General features: G+C 37.9%; 1 protein-coding gene across 11 annotated transcripts in view; it reads left to right on the forward strand.

The window, feature by feature from the left end:
* CHL1 (cell adhesion molecule L1 like) overlaps nt 1-20,322 on the forward strand; it is a 199,854-nt gene that overhangs the window by 166,072 nt on the left and 13,460 nt on the right. For all 11 annotated transcript variants that reach the window (XM_060631573.3, XM_060631571.3, XM_060631579.3 and 8 more), the window contains 9 exons: nt 2,845-3,010; nt 6,286-6,410; nt 11,191-11,292; nt 11,726-11,923; nt 13,958-14,028; nt 17,003-17,225; nt 18,397-18,512; nt 18,645-18,849; nt 19,056-19,178. In XM_060631573.3, the coding sequence (XP_060487556.3) occupies nt 2,845-3,010; nt 6,286-6,410; nt 11,191-11,292; nt 11,726-11,923; nt 13,958-14,028; nt 17,003-17,225; nt 18,397-18,512; nt 18,645-18,849; nt 19,056-19,178 (1,329 nt within the window). The remainder of the gene's footprint in view (nt 1-2,844; nt 3,011-6,285; nt 6,411-11,190; nt 11,293-11,725; nt 11,924-13,957; nt 14,029-17,002; nt 17,226-18,396; nt 18,513-18,644; nt 18,850-19,055; nt 19,179-20,322) is intronic.

Here is a 20,322-nt window from a genome sequence, read left to right on the forward strand (position 1 = left end):
CACCTCTTTTTATAATTTTAAAAGGGACCTAAGTGTTTGGGGGATGACCAGCAAGATTTTAAAATGCCCTATTTGGGGGTATTTCTGTAACTATTTTATTTCAATAACCAACTCAACATAATGTCATCGGCAATCAACACTTTGAGCTAAAAGTTTCATGAACTCATCAAACTTCAGCTTCTTAAAGATTGGGGCATGATAGAATCAGAAAGGTTTGACAAAACCTCATGAACAGCTTTGTGTTTATTCTCTCTTCAAAACAAAGTCCTGGGTTTCACTGACATTTTGATTTTAAAATTGCTCAGAAAATTCTTTTCAGGAAAACATAATAGGAAGATCCTACAGTGATTGTAGGGAGAATCTGTTTCTTGTGGTGCATCATCATCATGGCCTATCACTACTGCTGCTTAGAGAACAGGGTATATTTGTTCAATTGTCTGTCTTTACTGATGTGTTTATAATTCTCTGTCTCTCTTCTCACACATACCCTTCCTTCCTTGTTTTTCTTCTGTCTTATAGTCTTTTACAGTATCTGTTTCTTTTTGTACCCTAAGTTATCCAACACGCCAACCCTGCGGATTATATTTTTAAAGCATGTAAATATACCCCTACTATGTCTGCTTGACTATGATGTCTTCCCCCATATTTAAGTGTCATATACAATTCTCAAAATGCCCTTGTGAAGTCAGTGAAGGTGATTTTTTTTTAGACTTTATAAAACCAGCCTATATCAGAGTTTAACAACTCAGCCAGATTCAAAGTGAAGGAGAGGGAAGCCTTGAATCCAAATGAACCTTCACATTCTTCTTGCCCAACACAGCACTTGATGCAAAGTGGACCTCAGAACTGCTAATTGACAAAGGGATGGACAAGGCCATGAACTTTTTGTCTGCTCTAAATATCCACTCTATATGTAAGGAATATATAGCAATTTTGCCAATGAAATATAAGAACACAATTTTGCATATAAAAAATGTCAAGAGTTGGATTGAGTAAAAGGCTATCTAGCATAGTGATTGGAAGAGCTTTGGGGGGCGCCTGGGTGGCTCAGTCGGTTGAGCGTCCGACTTCAGCTCAGGTCACGATCTCGCGGTCTGTGAGTTCGAGCCCCGCGTCGGGCTCTGGGTTGATGGCTCAGAGCCTGGAGCCTGCTTCTGATTCTGTGTCTCCCTCTCTCTCTGACCCTCCCCCGTTCATGTTCTGTCTCTCTCTGTCTCAAAAAAAAAAATAAACGTAAAAAAAAAAAAAATTTAAAAAAAAAAAAAAAAGAAAGCAAGAGCTTTGGTCTCTGCCAAATTGAGGTTCAAACTGCAGCTTAAAGCCCTTACCAGTTAGTAAACTTTGGTGTTACTTAATTTCATTTTAGCCTTGTGTTCCCTGTAAAGTGAAAATATTTATATTTATAGACTTATTATAATTATAAAGTGTTGCATGACTGTGAACTTTATTGCAGAGTCCTCATAAATAGAATAAATGCTTATTAAGTAGTATCTGTTATTATTAAGTGGATTTCTGACTTTAAATTTAAAAATAGGAATAGATGTTTAATAATTCACTTATAATTAAATTCAATTAAATAGTGTCTTCAAGTTTCATGCCTTGGATACCAAATAATCAAATTGTTTTATCACTTTCAATTTCTAATCAGCTCATGGAGTATCATGTAGATAGCAAATGTTAAAATGTAATTGTGGAATTGGGGGTCAGCTCATGAGATTTGGCCTCTGAGAAAGTCACCAAATGCCACAACAGGGTAAAGAACCTTTAATATGGCCTCTAAGGGTAAGGATCATATGTACATATTTTTTAACTGAGTAGATTGTCTTTCTTTCTTTGTTTCTTTGTCTTTCTTTCTTTCTTTCTTTTTCTTTTTCTTTTTCTTTTTCTTTTTCTTTTTCTTTTTTGTGACAGAAAGAGAGATAGTGCACGTGGGGGAAGAGAGAGAGGGAGAATCCTAAGCAGGCTCCACGCCCAGTGCTGAGCCCAACTGGGGTTTGATCTCACCACGGTGAGATCATGAACTGAGCCAAAATCAAGAGTCAGACATAGAACCAACTATACCACCCAGGCACCCCTGGGATCATATGTTTTGAAACAGTCATAATGAGCAAATGTTTTTAAGACATCCAAATATGATTCTTTTTAATTTATTTGATTTGAATTTGAATTTAATTTATTTGATATATTTAATTTTGTAGCTACATTTTTGAGCTTCATATTGTTAATACCACTAATACTCTAAATCACTCACCATACCTCATTCAACAAGAAATTCAACAAATATGTGTTGAATGCCTACTGTGTACAGGGTCCCTTTTGAGCTATGGGGAAACTTCCTGTAACAAAACAGACACAACCCCTTCTTCACAGGGCTTATGTTCTCATTTCCCACCTTTATGTTGATAGATCACCCATGTATGGCTTTACCATACCTCTGGTTTCTGAATTATTAATAAACACATTAATAGAAAATCAACTCATTGCCTTTTATCCCCTTACATTGCTTTGATCACATGACCAAAAGCACTAGAAGGAGAAATCATATTTTTTCAGCATCTAGAGACATCTATTTCGTCACACTCTTCTTACTCTTTGGCCCAAGAAGTCGTATGGGGAATTTCTAAGATATTAATTAGTACTTCCACTCTAATTTCTCAGATGTTTGGGCCTGATGGAAAGAAAATAGTAGTGAAATATGATGTTAAGAAATTACAGTGCAAAAAAACATTGCATGAAGATATGACTATTACGTTGACAATTTTGGTTGATTAAATTGCAGGCACTTGATTACGAAGTAAGCTGTGATTTATGGTTCTAATGAGTCTCTTTGTTCGGTAAAAACAGATGCTACAAAACTTCAAGTTTCTCCTAAGAATCCTCGTGTCCCCAAATTGCATACACTTGAATTACATTGTGAGAGCAAATGTGACCCATATTTAAAACATAGTTTGAAGTTGTCCTGGAGTAAAAATGGAGAAGGCTTTGAAATTAATGCCACAGAGGATGGCAGGTAGGTACAGTCTTATGCTGTGTCATCATATTTGGGATTAACACCTAGCACTTGAAAAACAAATAGTTGTAAAAGTATTCACGCTGAATTAAAATATAAAAACTGATTAATTTATTTCAGTCTTCAAGGCAGTATTTATGTATTTATTTTTAATATATATTTTTGAGAGAGAGAGCATGTGCTCATGAGGGTAGGGGAGGGGCAGAGAGAAAGGGAGGGGCAGATAAAGGGAGACAGAGGACCCGAAGCAGACTTTGCGCTGACTGCAGAGCCTGATGCTCTCTCGAACTCACACACGTGAGATCATGACCTGAGCCCAAGCTCGACACTTAGCTGGCTGAGCCACCCGGGGGCCCCAAAGTCTTGGCATCAGGGCAGCGTTTGAAAGGTAATACAGGGCACTGTTTGGGTTTTCTCTCACATAGTTATCTTCTTCTTTTTGCTACTGACTTTTAATAGAATGTGTACCTTGCTGTTAGTGCATGAAATAGAGTCCATTCCAGATGTGTGAGACAGAGGTACTGCATGAGTGTGCATGCTTACCAAACCACTGGGAAGACTGGGAGAGATGGGCCTAACGGAAGCTGCTTACTAAACTTTTGGGTTCTTTGTCACATAGAACTGCAGCTGTAAGCCAAAGGTCTGAAAAATGCTGCTCTTTACAGCCACCTCACGCCACTGGTGCTGGCAGTGACATCAACCAATGCCAGCTCTTGGGTCTTCCAGAGTCGCTGTCTGCTCACAGGGACCCAGAGGAGGCACTCCCCATCACCCTTTTACATCCCAAACTCAGATGAGTCTATCTCATTGGCAGAACCTAAATTATACCTACAGTCCTTCCAGTTAGAATGTATAGACAGCTATGCTTCTAAGCCTCCTAATCTCTGTGTAGAGAATACAGAAAAAAAATATATAGAAGAGAGACTGTAGAAGGAAGTGTGAATAGATGCTGGATAGCATCAGACAATATTGAATAGCATCGGACAATATCAGAGTCCATCAAAGAGAGAAAAGACTCAGCATTTACTGAATGCCTGTGCTATCTTTCAAAAGCATGCAGAAGTTAGCTCTCCTCCCTTTTGCATTGTGACTAGTAGGGGTTAAAAATAGACCATCCTTAGCCGAACCTGCCCTGCAGTTTTGTGTTGTTATTCATGATTCTGAAAAAGTAAACCTGAAGATAGTTTGTGCATTCCTTCCGTGAGACTGCGGCAGTGTGGTGAGTAAGAGCGTGCACTCTGGAGTCCAGCAGCCTGGATTTAAATCTCATCTCGTCCACTTATTGTGTCTCTGACTTTAGACAGGCTCCCTAACTTCACTGTGCCTTAACTTTACATTCTAAGATACCTCCACAGGGTTATTATGAGTTAACATTCCAAGCACTTAGAAAATACTCAGTCCAATTTAGTGATCATGATTTGTACTAATTTCTCCAGACATTTGGTTTATCTCATTTCTCTGACATGCTTGGCCCCTATTGGTGTGTGTGTGTGTGTGTGTGTGTGTGTGTGTGTGTGTGTGCGTGCTTACACCACCGCTATGCAGAGGCATTGGTCTCAGCTAGGTACTTAATTTATTCCATCTCATCCTTCCCGTATATATGAATTTGTGGAAAGGAGCGTATGTATTGGAACTGTTGTCGCTGAAACAAGAGGAGATTAATTATTGACCTAAAAGACTACATATTGCAACAGAGATCTTCACCCTTAGGTTAGGTCTTAGTCAATCTGTCAACTGCTCAGATCTCCCCATATTCTCCCTCTTTTGTCACTGCTGCCTAGTTACCTGGTGTCTTCCATATAACCTCCAGGCTTCAGTGATGAAGGGAGTCAGAGACTCGTGCCTTGTGGGTGATGTGACCTGCATATTTAGGCCCTGATCCCAGAAACTCCAGCCATCCTCTGTATGGCCGAGTTTAATAGGTTCTGCAGGATGCTGAGGCTGACACTCAAATGAACCTCTGGGTGTCTTAGCAAACTAAGCCAGTGACACAGATGTTCTGCAGCTTTTCCCTAGGGTAGGGGTGAGCAACAGTAACCTCAGCTAGAATTTCTTAGAAGAGATCACTGGAGTGGAGATGGCTGGGAGTAACTCTTGCTGTTGAGGTTGACTGGGGCCAGGAGCACGCATGGACATCTAGCAGGGCGCAGAGATCACAGGTCTCGGTTAAATTTCAAGGGAACCATTAGGAAGCTTCTGTCTCTCACTTTCTGCTGGGACACCTTCTCCTTACTGGTAGACGAGGGGCCTGAGACTTTTATCTAGAAAGAGGTTAAATGAGTTTTACATCAGAAATGTCAATTACCCCTCTTTGGGTGAGCGCAAACCCTGCTTCTGGTGAGCCCCTCTTCTCTCTCTCTCCCTCTCTCTTTCTGCCCCTCGCTCACTTGTGCCCTCTTTCCTTCAAAAATACAAAAGAAACGTCAATTGTATGAGTTTCGCTCCTTCTCTGCAAACACATTATTTATCTCAACTAAATAGCAAAAGTCTTTAAATATAATTGATATTTAGTGGAACTTAATTTTTCTAAAAGTGCTTAAATAGTTAAGTTGACAGTACATAGGTATAGGGTAAAAAGTGTAATTTATAGTAAGGAAATTTCCATGTAGTAAACCGGATTACAAATTGGCAAAATAGGGCGAATGGTAAAAAGCTCGGTGCAAATGATTTGCAAAAAGAAGTGCTAGTCTGCCCTCTACTGTTCAAATAAATATCATGGTTTAATTGTTATCTGATCTATTGGATGTGCAGTGTGCTAGGGGAGTGGAGGGGTGGAGAAAGGCAATCTTGTCAAAAACAGATTGTCAATCTCTGTGTCAGACAGTCTGACTCTGTAGATCTGGGGTGTGATTCAGGAATGTCCCTTTGGAAGAAGCCCCCAGTTGATCCTATGTAGGTGATTCCCTTCACAAACCTTAAGAATTATTCACATGTATCTTAGCTATTATAATGAAGAATACAGTCTTCAGAAACACCAGGCAACACAGTTGTGTCACTGCTCCATGCATCACAGATGGTTGGAGTTAATAATTAAAACAAAACAAACGGATCCCTTTCATGGCTGTGTAGACAGTTGTGCATGCTCCAGTAACCCCATGTCCCCAGTTTTCACCTGTGGCACTCTCTAATAAAATTTGCATTATGTGAAGCTGTGTGTGTGTTTTTTTTAACTCTTCCTTGAATTTTTTTATAGGGAATATATATTTTTGAATATATATTTCTGCTGTTTCTGTTGTTTTCATCCTCATCATATACTCATTTATTTTTACTGGTAGGATAATTATTGATGGACCTAATTTGACCATATCTAATGTCACCTCAGAGGACCAAGGTATTTACTCTTGTTCAGCTCAAACTGCCCTGGACAGTGTTGCTGATGTAACTCACGTAACCATTCTCGGTAAGTGCGCTACTAATGGGAAATGTCTGTTCATTTCTTTCTTGTTACGAATTAAATTCCATTGTTCTTAGACCATTAAATCAACAATTACTTGAGCCCCTGTACATATACTGTTAGTTTGAATTTTTCATTTAAATAGTAACTCCACTTTCAAATGCTTTCTCCTCTTCTGGCTTTAAAGAAATTAATTAATGCTTAATTTCTTTTCCCTGCATGGTAATGTTTCCAGTAGCAGTGGGAGGTTGGCGATGCTATCAGCAGAAAGAAAACTGAAGCACGCTTGAGTTGTCAGGGCATTTGAGCTACCCTTTCCTAGCATGCAGAGAAAATACAGCTGAGGAATGGAGATGGGTTTTGTGGAGGGATCAGGCTGGGAGTCCCATGGTGGTGGCACAGTGGTCATGCCCTAAACCAAAGGCAGGGGCTAAGTTCTCAGGGTTCTGTGAAGGGTGTGGAGGAACTTCAAGAGTTCTACAGAGGAATGCCTTTGATTTTTTTTATGATAATGCTAATTAGGAAAGAATGTATATGCTTCACTAGTTAATCAACACAATTACTCCTCCGGTCACCCATGGTTAAAGCTCTTAGAACATTCTGGTGCATTTCTTAGACTACCATTCTTGAACCATCTCTTAGACCATCTCTCTTCCAGTTTGCTTGCCAGATTTACTCCCCACAAGCTATCTGATAGGGAAAGCTGACTTATATGGATAACATCAGCGAACCACTTACCCTCAAACTTCCATTTGTTTCAACGAATGGGAAGCTCTGGCAATAGACGAGGGTGGGTGTATTTATTCTCCATATTCCCTCCCTGCAGGCTGACTGTGTTCATTGTCATTGATTCCTCCCAGGGAGGCTCTCTCCACAAAATCCTCTCCGATGAAATTCTATTAACTGCTCCCTCCACCCCTCACTCCATATATTCTGCCTACATCTTTTAAAAGAGTTTTTTTCTTTCTTTTTTTTTTTTAATTTTTTTTTAACGTTTATTTATTTTTGAGACAGAGAGAGACACAGCATGAATGGGGGAGGGGCAGAGAGAGAGGGAAACACAGAATCGGAAGCAGGCTCCAGGCTCTGAGCTGACAGCACAGAGCCCGACGCGGGGCTCGAACTCGCGGACCGCAAGATCATGACCTGAGCTGAAGTCAGACGCTTAACCGACTGAGCCATCCAGGTGCCCTGAAAGAGTTTTTTTCCTAAAAACTCTTGGCACTATCCAAATTGTGTGAACTATTGAATTTCTGCTGGGACCCTGACTGATAGAGACCTTTTTTTAAAATAGTTTTCTGTTACAATTTTTTTCCCCTGTGGGAACCATTTAGTCTTTCTTCCAGTTTTTTGATATTCCTTTAAAGTGTTTGATTTTGCCTAACTCCTTTATTACATATGTAGATTAATCATTATTAGTAACAGGATTTGTATCTTTAGCTCTCTGGTTGCTGGGATCCACAGGTAGATTGCTAATAGAGTGTCCAGGATGAGAGGAAATAATTCAGTGTATTTGGAGGTAAGATGTGAAAAATGACTAAACATGCTAGATCTCTTCAAGAGAAGCAAATATATATTTCAAGGGAAATAAATGACCATGATGTTTAAGTGAAACAAAGGGTCATCAGACTGGGTTCTACACACACATACACACACGCACACACACACACGCACACACACACATACACACAAGTTCCCAAGTGGTAAAGGGTATGGACTTGGTTCAGTAGAATTGTACCTTTAGGTGAGATGTTTGGTCATAGGAATTTAGCTGCTTCAGGGGTTTGCACACAGAAAGGCCCAACCCTCTAGTAGTTAATCCACTAGTGAGTCATCAGATAAAATAGTTGAGCTTCAGGTAAAGTAGAGTTTGTCTCAGGCACTGCAAGTGTAGGAGAAAGTTTCAGAATCCCTGGACTTTTTCCCTAAGTATCTTAAGCAATGGAGCCAGCTAAGGGATTGGGACACCATACCACTTGCTGCACACTGTCCAAAGCTCCTTATAAAATTTAATATATGAGTCATGTGATTAGGCTACTATCTTCCAAAACCATTAGATTTTGATAATTTTAAATAGAGTTGCTGTGATCACATGTAATACTTATGTATGAAGTTTTTAACCAATTTTCTAAGAATAAAAATAAATTCATTTAAAAAATATTCTATGACAAGATTGCATTTTCTTAACCACTTCTTGGAGTTTACCTTCTAATATTTGAAGCCAATCCCTGGTGTAAAGAAGCATATCTCACTAACTGATGGTAACGAATAGATCCCTGTGTAGTTTAGAGAAACTTCTTTTCCCCAGAAAATAATTTTTGAAAAGATATGCTTGACCTGTTGCAATCAGAAGTAACTGTCCTTGATCTAACTGTCCTTTAACTATATCAATCTTTTAAGTATCAACTGTACTCCATCAATTCTAATTCCATATGCTTCTTGGAAAGAGCAGATTTTAATGTCAGATGCTACAGTCTGTTTTGGTTGCTTTAGGTAAGTTGAAAAATGAGTGAGTTCTTAGTAAGTGTTGAAGAGAAATGTAAATTGTCTGAGCTCACAGATCTGAAACCTGTTGAGGAAATAATTTCTTATTTAAGGCCCTGAAGCTTGCACAGTCACTGACTGCATTTTTAAAATAAAATAGTCTCTTTTGAATAAAAAACAATGTTTTTTTGCCAGTGTAAATTTCCAGAAATTGGTGAATACTCAGCAGGGGCGTAGATGATGCCTCCCACTTGGGGAATAAGGAGCCCATGGGAAGGTCATAAGAGATATTACTTAATTGTCTCCACTGAGAAAAGACAAATGTCCCTGGGTACAAGAGAGAATTGAAATCAAATTTCAGAAGTAAAGACCATTAGGGATAAGTTTGGTTTTTTGTTTTGTTTCACTCTTCCTTTATTTTGATAAACATTTCCATGGACTGTAACACTCAAAGTCATCACCTACTCTTAGTATCCAAAATCTATAAAGAACTTATAAAACTCAACACCCCAAAAAATGAATAATCCAATGAAAAATGGGATGAAGACTTGAATAGACATTTTCCCAAAGAAGACATCCAGATGGCCGATAGACACATGAAAAGATGCTCAACATCACTCACCCTCAGAAAATGCAAATCAAAACTACAATAAGATATCCTCTCACACCTGTTGGAAAGGCTAAAATTAATACACAAGACACAACAGGTGTTGGTGAGGATGTGGTAAAAGGGGAACCCTCTTACACTATTGGTGAGAATGCAAACTGGTACAGCCACTGTGGAAAATAGTATGGAGATTCCTTAAAAGGCTAAAAATAGAACTACCCTACAATCCAGCAATTGCAGTACTATGTATTTACCCCCCAAATACAAAAATACTCATTCAAAGGGATACATGCACTCCAGTGTTTATAGCAGCATTACCTATAATAGATTACAGAAAAGCCCAAGTGTCCATTGATTGATGAATGGATAAAGAGGATGTGGTGTGTGTGTGTGTGTGTGTGTGTGTGTGTACACACACACACATTGGAATATTATCGGCAATAAAAAAGAATGAAATCTTGCCATTTGGAATGACATAGGTGGAGCCAGAGTATTAAGTTAAGCAAAATCAGTCAGAGAAAGACAAATATAGGATTTCACTCGTATATGGAATTTAAGAAACAAAAAAATAAGCAAAGAGGAAAAAAAGAGAGAGAGGAAAAACCAAGAAACAGACTTTTACCTATAGAGGGCAAACTGATGGTTACCAGAAGGGGGGTGGGCAGGGGGACAGGTGAAAAGGTGAGGGGACTAAGGAGTGCACTTGTTGTGATGAGCACTGGGTGATGTATGGAAGTGTTGAATCACTAATACACCTGTAACTAATATTACACTGTATGTTAACTAACTGGAATTTAAATACATTTTAAAATTAAAAATTTTTAAATTAAAAAAAAATCATCACCTACTCAATTTTCTAGTCTGTGACATATTTATTGGTGCCAGATTTTTCCCTTCCAATAAAAACAGACTTCCTACTCTTTTTCAGAACTCTAGGCCAAGAGAGTATAAAAGTTGCTGTTATATACTGAGAATTCATTGTTAGAAATTACAATTAAAATCCACAGCATACAAAAAAGCCTGAGTTCATGTTCTTTATCTTATTTTCCTATAGTCATAGGACCTAATTTTATTGCTCGAATGTGGTAATTGCATGCATGATTGAAGTGATATTATACTTTTCACTTACTCATTTAGTCACAAAACATTTATATGCAAAGCACTGAGGGTGATGCAAATATTAATAAAATGCAGTCCCTATAACTCTTGAAGGTCTGTCATATTCAGGAAATGAATCAGGTACATAAATAAACATATGAGCAGGAAGATACTGATCCTCTTGAGATAGATCATGTTTCTCAAAATTGCACATAATGGGAATGCAGGGCAACTGCTTAGAAATGAAGATTCCTGGGCCCAGCTCTGTCAGTAAGCCAGAGAGACAGGGCCCAGAAACAAATCCTCATTGTTAATATCTACTTCTGAAAGAATGTTTATGATCATGGTCAAGGATGCCCTTTGAGAACTGGCATCAGAGGGAAGGGAGAAAGTGTTTATGGTAGGGAATATATGTGCAGGAAGCTGCATTTGAAGCAGAACTGGAAGGGCTGCTGAGATGTGGACAATTGGGTGTGGAGACCCGGGCCTGGAGAGAAAGAAAGGGGGCTGGCAATGTGCCTCAGGGAGAAAATTGAGTGGACAAAGCCACGATCTGCACTCTCCTTACCTTAATTTTTTTTTTTTATTGTTAATTAGATGTTCCGGATCCACCAGAAAACCTACACTTGTCTGAAAGACAGAACAGGAGTGTTCGGCTGACGTGGGATGCTGGAAATGATCACAATAGCCATATTAGTGGTAGGGAGTACTATGTTGGGGTAACTATGTTCCTGAAGTTCCTGAGTCACAGTTAATATTAAGGCCATTTTTTTTACCACAGTTCTAGATTATCATTCTTAAAATATTTTTTCAAACTTTTTTTATGTTTATTTACTTATTTATTTTGAGAGAGAGAGAGCACGCACGTGCACAAACTGAGGAGGGGCAGAGAGAGGGAGAGAGAGAATCCCAAGCAGGGTTCTCACTGTCAGTGTAGGGTCCAACCCAGGGCTGGAACCCACAAACTGTGAAATCATGACATGAGCTCGAATCAAGAGTCGGATGCTCAACAGACTGAGCCACCTAGGCTCCCCATCCTTTCATACTTTTTATATTGTATGTAAGTGTTATTATAACTTAAACATACTAACTCCATTCTAATTTTTACTTTTTCTTATGCTTCTACTGCCAGAATACATTGTTGAATTTGAAGGAAACAAGGAAGAACCTGGAAGATGGGAGGAACTGACTAGAGTCCAAGGAAAAGAAACAACAGTCTTATTATCTTTGGCTCCATATGTGAGATATCAGTTCAGGGTCATAGCCGTGAATGAAGTAGGGAGAAGCCAACCTAGCCAGCCATCAGATCATCATGAAACACCTCCAGCAGGTATGTGAGTTCTCACATCAGGTTTTGAAATATTTTGAAAATATTTTGAAATATTTCAAAATAAAATATTTCAAAATATCATCAATTTCAAAATATTTTAGTTTTGTCCCATTTTTCAACATATGAAACAACAAATTGATACTATGGTGTAGGGTTTTAGATTTCTCCTAATAGACAGCTTGAAAAGTTCTGTGAACTAACAGCACACAAATATCCAAAGTACATCAGATTAAAAAGTAGTATATGCATGTTTGATAGAGAGCAGGAAATTACAAGGAGGTATATGAGCAAACATTACTTTGAATTATCTGTGATAGGTAAGTATCATGTTAAAATCAGGTATCAAGTATGTTATAAACCGAATTTCAGTATATAGAAAATCAGCTTTCTCCCTTTATATTCCTTTTTATTTAAATTTTCTGAAATAAAACAGTTGATTCATTGTAGTCACCTTGTTAACATTTTCTTCTAATGTTTATTTTTGAGGGAGGGAGGGAGGGAGGGAGAGAGAGAGAGAGAGAGAGAGAGAGCGAGCATGAGCACAAGTGGGTGAGGAGCAAAGAGAAAGGGGAACAGAGGATCCAAAGTGGGCTCTGAGGTGACAGCAGAGAGCCTGACGTAGGGCTAGATCCCACGAACCATGAAATCATGACCTGACCCAAAGTCAGACACTTAACTGCCTGAGCCACCCAGGTGCCCCAACACTTGAAAATATCTAGGAGTGTTTGAGTGGTCATAACAGTGACATTATTATTTTTTCCCCTGGGCAAAATAAATATGCTAGGGTAAAACTTCCTTTTTGGATTGAGGAAAAGCAAGAAGAGATAGTAACTGAATCACACATACGTGTGTGATTTAAGTGTAAGTTGCATTTGGCACTAAAACTACACTTAGCCCTTTCTTATGAAATGGAACCATCTGAATATATTTCATGGGCACATTACCTGCTCTTTCCTATTTGTTGTCCCTAACACTGGGCTGTTGAAATTAAGACATGGTGTTTGTCTGTTAAGATGGAAATACTCACAACACACATTACTAACAGTAATTCTAATAGGAAAAGGAAAGGTTTAAAATTAATATGTGTATTTAAAAAGTAGGTTTAACATTTGGGGATGCCTGGGTGGCTCAGTCAGTTGAGCATCCGACTCTTGATTTCAACTCAGGTCATGCTTTGAGGGTCATGGTATTGAGGCCCGTATCAGGCTCTGTGCTGAGCATGGAGATTAAGATTCTCTTAATCTTAATCTGATTAAGATTCTCTCTCTCTCTCTCAAATAATTTTTTTTTAAAGTAGGTTTAAGAATTTTAAAAAAGCAAGTTGAAAAATTTAAAGAGCAGGTTTAAAATGAAGATACCTAAAATGAACCATCTACTTTCTATTAAATAATAATTATATTACTTCAAGCGTATGATTTTACCCCTTTAAATAAAATACATATTAAATTTTTTTTAATGTTTATTTATTTTTGAGACAGAGACAGAGCATGAGCGGAGGAGGGTAGAGAGAGGGAGGGAGACACAGAATCCAAAGCAGACCCCAGGCTCTGAGTTGTCAGCTCAGAGCCTGATGCGGGGCTTGAACCCACGAGCCATGAGATCATGACCTGAGCCGAAGTTGGATGCTCAACTGACTGAGCCACCCACGCGCCCCAAATAAAATATATATTTAAAAGCTGCCTTATGTGAGCTCATGGATAGGTTAACTAATCTTATAGTGATAATCATTTTACAATATATACATATAAATATGTGTATCTATGTATTTGATACATATATGTATATATATACATACATACACACTTATGAAATCATTATACTCTATACCTTAAACTTACACAATGTTACATGTCAATTACATAAAGCTGGAGGGAAAAACTGCCTCAAGTCTTTTTATAGACTTGGCCAGATAGAAATAAACAAATACAATCAAAGTTATTTAGAATTGTTTTTAGCTGGAGGAGGGATGACAGGCTGATTTACCTATGGGCCATAAAATTGGAAAGTGTAATTTTAATACTTATAATTTTTTAGCTCCAGACAAGAATCCACAAAACATAAGGGTTCAAGCCTCTCAACCCAAGGAAATGATTATAAAATGGGAGGTATGTATTCTTTAATGTGTTATACACTACTTTGTGTTCTTTTTCTTTTTCTTTCTTTTAGATCTGCATGCTACGTGTAAGGATAGAAAAATATTTTTTAAGAACAAAGATATAAGATTTGTATATTTGATAAATGTATTCAATTTGTATATTTTACAGATCTTTGTGATTAGAATATTATTAGAATGTTAAACATTGGTAAATTATGTAAAATTTATAAAGGTTGATATAATTGTGATCAATTATCAAAATTGTCAGATTTTTTAGTATTTTTACAACTAGCATTCTCAATCCTTTCATGTAAAAAATATGCTCAAAAATTTTCACTAAATTTTAGTACATGGTCTAATAAACATTATGAATATCTAAAGGATGGCTGCCAAATAATACCCACTACTTACTAAGCACGATCAAGCTTTTTGTATACGGTTTTCTAATTCCGAGAACAACCTTGTCATTTACAGCTTTGTCTAGATATAGGAGCTGAGGTCAGGGTGACTGGCACTAGACATCAACAAACCTAGGGTATCAGCATAGGTATCTGTGGACTTTAAACTGCATTTTTTGCCCCTTTATATATCTCTATTAAAGGTTATGAAGTAGACTTTTGTCTTTGAATTTGGCATGAAATTTCACATCTGCTCAGATGAGTTTTTTTTGAGTGTCATTTCTAAATTTCTTCTTAGTGGGTAATTTTCCCCCCCCTTTTTTTGGACATATTCATGAACAAGTAATTTAACCTACTTGAAAGTAGATTACCAAACATTGTGATTTTAATAATAGACTTCCAACATTAAATTCACTGAATTGTATGTAAATGTAGAACATTCTTGCATGTATGCCGGAATATACTATTTTATTTCTAAACCTCTTTCCAGATACGATTTTGCGAAGGGTTTTAGGATGTATGAACCTTAGTTTGATGTTTTTTAGTCAATATTTTTATATTAACACTAACCCATTATTCACATTTCAGTGCAATTAAAGTTTGTGAATTTGAAATTTGAAGAAAAATGGTAATACACAGAATCAAAATATATCCAAGAATATTATTTCTTTCCTTGACTTTGTGGTCATACATATTTGCTACTACATTGTCTTGATAATTCCTTAATTTATAATCTGAAATTATATTAATATCTTTTTCTTGGAGAGTCTCTGTCCTTTTCTCTCTTAAGTTTCATAGAAATTTCTGTCAGACAGATGTTATAAGTGGTTAGATGAAAATAATAGCATGTAATGATCAGGCCGGTTCCTCAGAGAAACACACCATGGCATACCAGTATCAGCTCATTAGTCGTCCGCACTCCTGAAGGGCCACCGCAGCTCGATGCTATCAGCTGTATGTTTCATACAGAGAAGCTGGGACTCTCATTTTAATGACCTTACCCAGATGCCCTGCGCTGAGTCAGTGATGAAAAGAGGGCCCGACCCCCACCCCTGCCTTTGCCCTTCCCGTCTGCTATCTTCGTTGGGGGCCTCTTTAAGAATTTGCTGTGGTTTTGTTGCCAGTTGTCTGAAAGCCAAATACAAAATATTCCTCCGGCTTCTTCCGGAGTCCAGGCACCCAGGAGCCTGGTGATTTAGATAAGATTTTTCTTAAAAGTGTTACCTATGGTGGCAGTTTATTTTAAAATTTGCCAGAGAGCTTTATCAAATGTAACAATTTTCCTTGGAGCAAAACATGTGTAAATTGAATACTTTTATTTGTGCACATTTATTGTTGGTAGAGGCTGAAGGAACCGTAATTCCAGATTGCGGTATGAAACTAGAAGCTTGTGGCCTGATTCATCTGGGCACTGCTAGAGCCCCTGGTGAATTTATATCCTGATGGTAGTAAAAATTACCTCGGTGCAAAACTTTGAATGCAAAGTATAGACAGTGACTGAAATCTCAGAAGGGTTTTGTTTTGTTTTGATTTTTTTTTCCCCTCATAACTAATTTAAGGAATCATCTTGGAGTCAGTGTAACTTGAAATTGTTTTGCTGATATAGCACTCCTTTCAACCTAATTCCAGCCAATCCATCTAAAGAGTATTTTAGTAAATTGGACTGAATCAAGAAGCATTGCACATTCTGTAAGAAAACACTACATACCACATTACTGAATCGCTCGTCTATACCCACAAAATTACTGTTTATTTAAGTGAACCTTACACTCTAGGACTAAAGTCACATTTTTATGTATTCTATATAACAGATTCGTTTAAATGCATATTCCCATTTTTGGAATGAAATAGGTGGTTTAAATCACTTTAACTTTTTTTAATTAAAGTAATGCTTGATTAAAAATGAGAGTGGAAATAACCAATTTCCTATGCGAGAAATTCCTCCACTAAATTTTCTTTTACAGGAAAATATAGTGGAAGCTGGTAATGGGAGGGGGGCACTTTGTCTTAACGAAATAGTCAAGAAGCTAGAGAGTTATTTTATTATAGAGAAGAGCTATATCTTCTAGGTGCTAATGTGTAAACATGCATATTATCCAGAAATAAGGATTTACTCAATCTCTCTCTTCTCTTGAAAGGCATATGGAGAAGGATGGATGGGGTCAGGTGGAAAGAGTTCTGACTGAAAATTCATGGGAGATCTTTTTCACAATCATGCAGTTCATGATCATGCCCTTTTTATATCTCCTAGTTCTTTGGTCATGAAATAGTAGAGGAAAATTTAGACAAAAGCAAAAGTCCTCTGTGGAATTTCTTAGTAAATCCTTTCATATACGAACAGTGAAACTTAACCACAAGGCATCTAAATTGTGGTTCCTTACTACTTAGGTAGGTGAAGGACTAACTTTCAAACTTAGAGAAAGACAAAAATTTTCCTAAGCATTTCTAAACCAGGCGGAGGTTTACGATCTTCCAAGACCCGATCCCTCTATTGCAATGTTTCTTAGGCCATTTAGGGTGGATTGCCGCGGTCTCTGACTCAGCATATCCGTGATCACACTAGATGAGTCTTACCTTTTGTCTTAGCCTTTGAAATCCATGGAGCAGAATGGACCAGGACTAGAGTACAGAGTGACATGGAAGCCACAGGGAGCCCCCGTGGAGTGGGAAGAAGAGACGGTCACAAACCACACCTTGCGCGTGATGACACCTACTGTCTACGCTCCTTACGATGTCCAGGTCCAAGCCGTCAATCACCTTGGCTCTGGCCCTGAACCTCAGTCAGTGATTCTCTATTCTGGGGAAGACTGTAAGTGATACACCTGAAACCGCCAAGCACCTCTTTCATGCATATTGCATTTCTGTTGATGAACATTTTTGAGCAACTACTGCATGCAAAGAGGATATACTAGCTGTGGGAGATTAACAGAAATATAACACTTGGTTCCTACTTGAGGGTTGACTGTAGGATAGCTGATCACTATAGAGTGGTAAGGAAGTATGTTAAAAGCTTTAATTTTATTCAATTTCCCAGTAAACCCATTTCTATATTAAAATCAAAGACGAGTAATCATCACTGTAACTGGTTGATCAGTATAACTGTCATATGGTTTCCAGTGACATTTGTCCTTACAAAGACTTCCTAACAACCATCTGCTGCCATGCACTGGCCTCACTCACTTGTATGTCTGGAATCTTCCTCATGCAGATGAGATGCAAACTGAGACTTGTATATAGAATTACACACACACAGTTTTGAGGTACTACTGATATGCTCATATTATTAAATACTTAGACCATAATAACAAGTAGGTTATTGAAAAAAGGAAAGATGCTCTATTTCATGTCATTAAGGCGTTACTCTCATTATTCTTCCATTGTCCAGAGTAATATTTTGATCCAAGAATGGAAGGTTGAGAATGTGAAATGACTTAACTCCTTATTTGCCTGCTACCTAAATTCTTCTACCTGAGTACACCAGAAACATCACTGTGAACTAAGATATTATTTATCTTGGCTACTCTGCATTTGGCTTATTCTTCTACACTTAGTTCTCTGTAGAATGGGGATAATACTACTACTTTACTGCATTGTTTTCAGGATTATGTGAGCCAATCCAACATTGCCTACACTTAGCATATGCTCAGTTATCTTTTGTTCCCAAAAGATTGATCAAATTGTCAAGTAATTTTAGTTACATTGTTTAGTTCACCTGCCTCTAAAGGCGAGATACCCACAGAGTATTTCACTGGCCACTGTTTCTAGTAACATTGCCCCTGCCTGGAGAGCTGCATTTCTCCTAGAAACCTATTAGGGCTCTGAAACTCCTGCGAGTTGAGAAACTCTCTTGGTTCCATTTGGAATTGATTTCCTAAGAGTGCTTTGCTCAGATTAAGCATTATGAAAAATCACCTTTTGAAAAGGGGATACAGTCACATTTAAAGGTTATTGAAAACTCATGATTCTTATGTGCTTAACAGATCCTGATACAGCTCCAGTGATCCATGGTGTGGACGTTATAAACAGCACCTTAGTTAAAGTTTCCTGGTCAACAATTCCAAAGGACAGAGTCCATGGACATCTAAAAGGATATCAGGTTTTTATTATAGATTTTGTTCTTGTTGCTGAATAAATATCTTAAATGCAAATAAGAACTGATCTCAGAAGAAGCTACAAGAGCATCTGCCACCATGGCCAAAATGTTAAAGCATTGCTATTTCCATTGCAGATAAATTGGTGGAAAACAAAAAGTCTGTTGGATGGAAGAACACATCCCAAAGAAGTAAACATTCTGAGGTTTTCAGGACAAAGAAACTATGGAATGGTTCCTTCTCTAGATGCCTTTAGTGAATTTCATTTAACAGTCTTAGCCTATAATTCCAAAGGAGCTGGTCCAGAGAGTGAGCCTTATATATTTCAGACACCAGAAGGAGGTAAGAATAACAGTGGACAATAATGTCAACAATGGGAATTATGCCATGGGCAAATTAAACATTTCCTTCTTTACTAGTAGTTAATTAATATGTACTTCATATGAGTTAGCTTCTCAATTTCTATAAAAAACTGTAATCTAATGGATATTAAAAAAAAAGAAACTTACCAATTTATAAGTGTCTCTTCTTGATCTTCTGTTTTCTAGTACCTGAACAACCAGCTTTTCTGAAGGTCATCAAAGTTGATAAAGACACTGCTACTTTAACCTGGGGACTACCGAAGAAACTGAATGGAAACTTAACTGGCTATCTATTACAGTATCAGATAAGTAAGTAGAAATTTGAATTGGGTCCACCTATTAATATTTCATTATTGGTTGAGTATTTGGTTTGCTATGCTGAGAATCTAATGATGGTGGTTTGTAAGCTGGCATACTACCTTAACAACAAAGGGGTTTGTAAATTGGCTTGCAGACCAAATCCAGCCTGCTGCCTGTTTTCAGAAACAGGCCATACATGTCCGCTCATTTACATTTGTCAGTAACTGCTTTCTCACTACAGTGGCCAAATTGAGTAGCTGTGACAGAGATTACATGGCTCACAAAGGCTGAAATATTTACAATATAGTTCTTTTCAGAAAGGTTTACCAATCCCTGATTCAGAGGAAAAGTCAGTAGGTACCAGAGGATATATATTTAATATTTATGCATAAGAAGCATTGAGAATTAAGAAACGTGCCAAAGAAAAGCATTAGTAAATGAGGTAACAGAGACTCAGAGTGCATGTAACTTCCACCCTGCACTTCTTTTGTCTCCAACACATGCTTCCGGCCTCAACCTTAAATGTACTTCTGTTTGTAGAAACCTCTGTGGATAGCCCGCTGGTATAGGCACATTGTATTGTGAGCCTTGAAGGGTTGTTTTGCCTCATTACTCAGACTGGGCTCTGCCCTTGTGCTGCTGTGACATTTGGTTGAAAACATGCTTATACAAAATCAGGTTATTTTTAATCATAGTGCCTTCCATGTGTAACAGTCTTTACATCTAAGCATCATGTCAAAGTGGAAATTAGGGAACTGAGGTCATAGAAAATTTTAGATTTTGAGGACATGAATTCCATACCCTAGGACTGTGCTGCTTGCAAAAGCCATCTTGATGATGGTCTCAATGAGCTATTCTGCGTCCCGGTAGTTCAAAGCTTGTAGCAATCCAGGTCACGTATGAGTTTTAGCTCCTAAGGCCTGTCCTGAGTTGGGCTATATAGTTACATAGATACAGGCATAATCCCAGTGGAGGTAACATGTTAGCATTTTTTGAGTGTTTGCTAAGTAGCAGGATCAGTACCAAGTGCTCTCCCATATTTTTTCATTAAAATGGAAAATATATGAGGGATGTATTTTCACTATTTTGTGGATGTCAGAATTGAGGCATGCAGAGTTCACCTAACTAGAGCCATGTAGTAAAGTAAGTATTA

Source organism: Panthera onca, chromosome A2 (assembly GCF_046562875.1).
Source record: "Panthera onca isolate mPanOnc1 chromosome A2, mPanOnc1 haplotype 2, whole genome shotgun sequence".
Taxonomy (NCBI): domain Eukaryota; kingdom Metazoa; phylum Chordata; class Mammalia; order Carnivora; family Felidae; genus Panthera; species Panthera onca.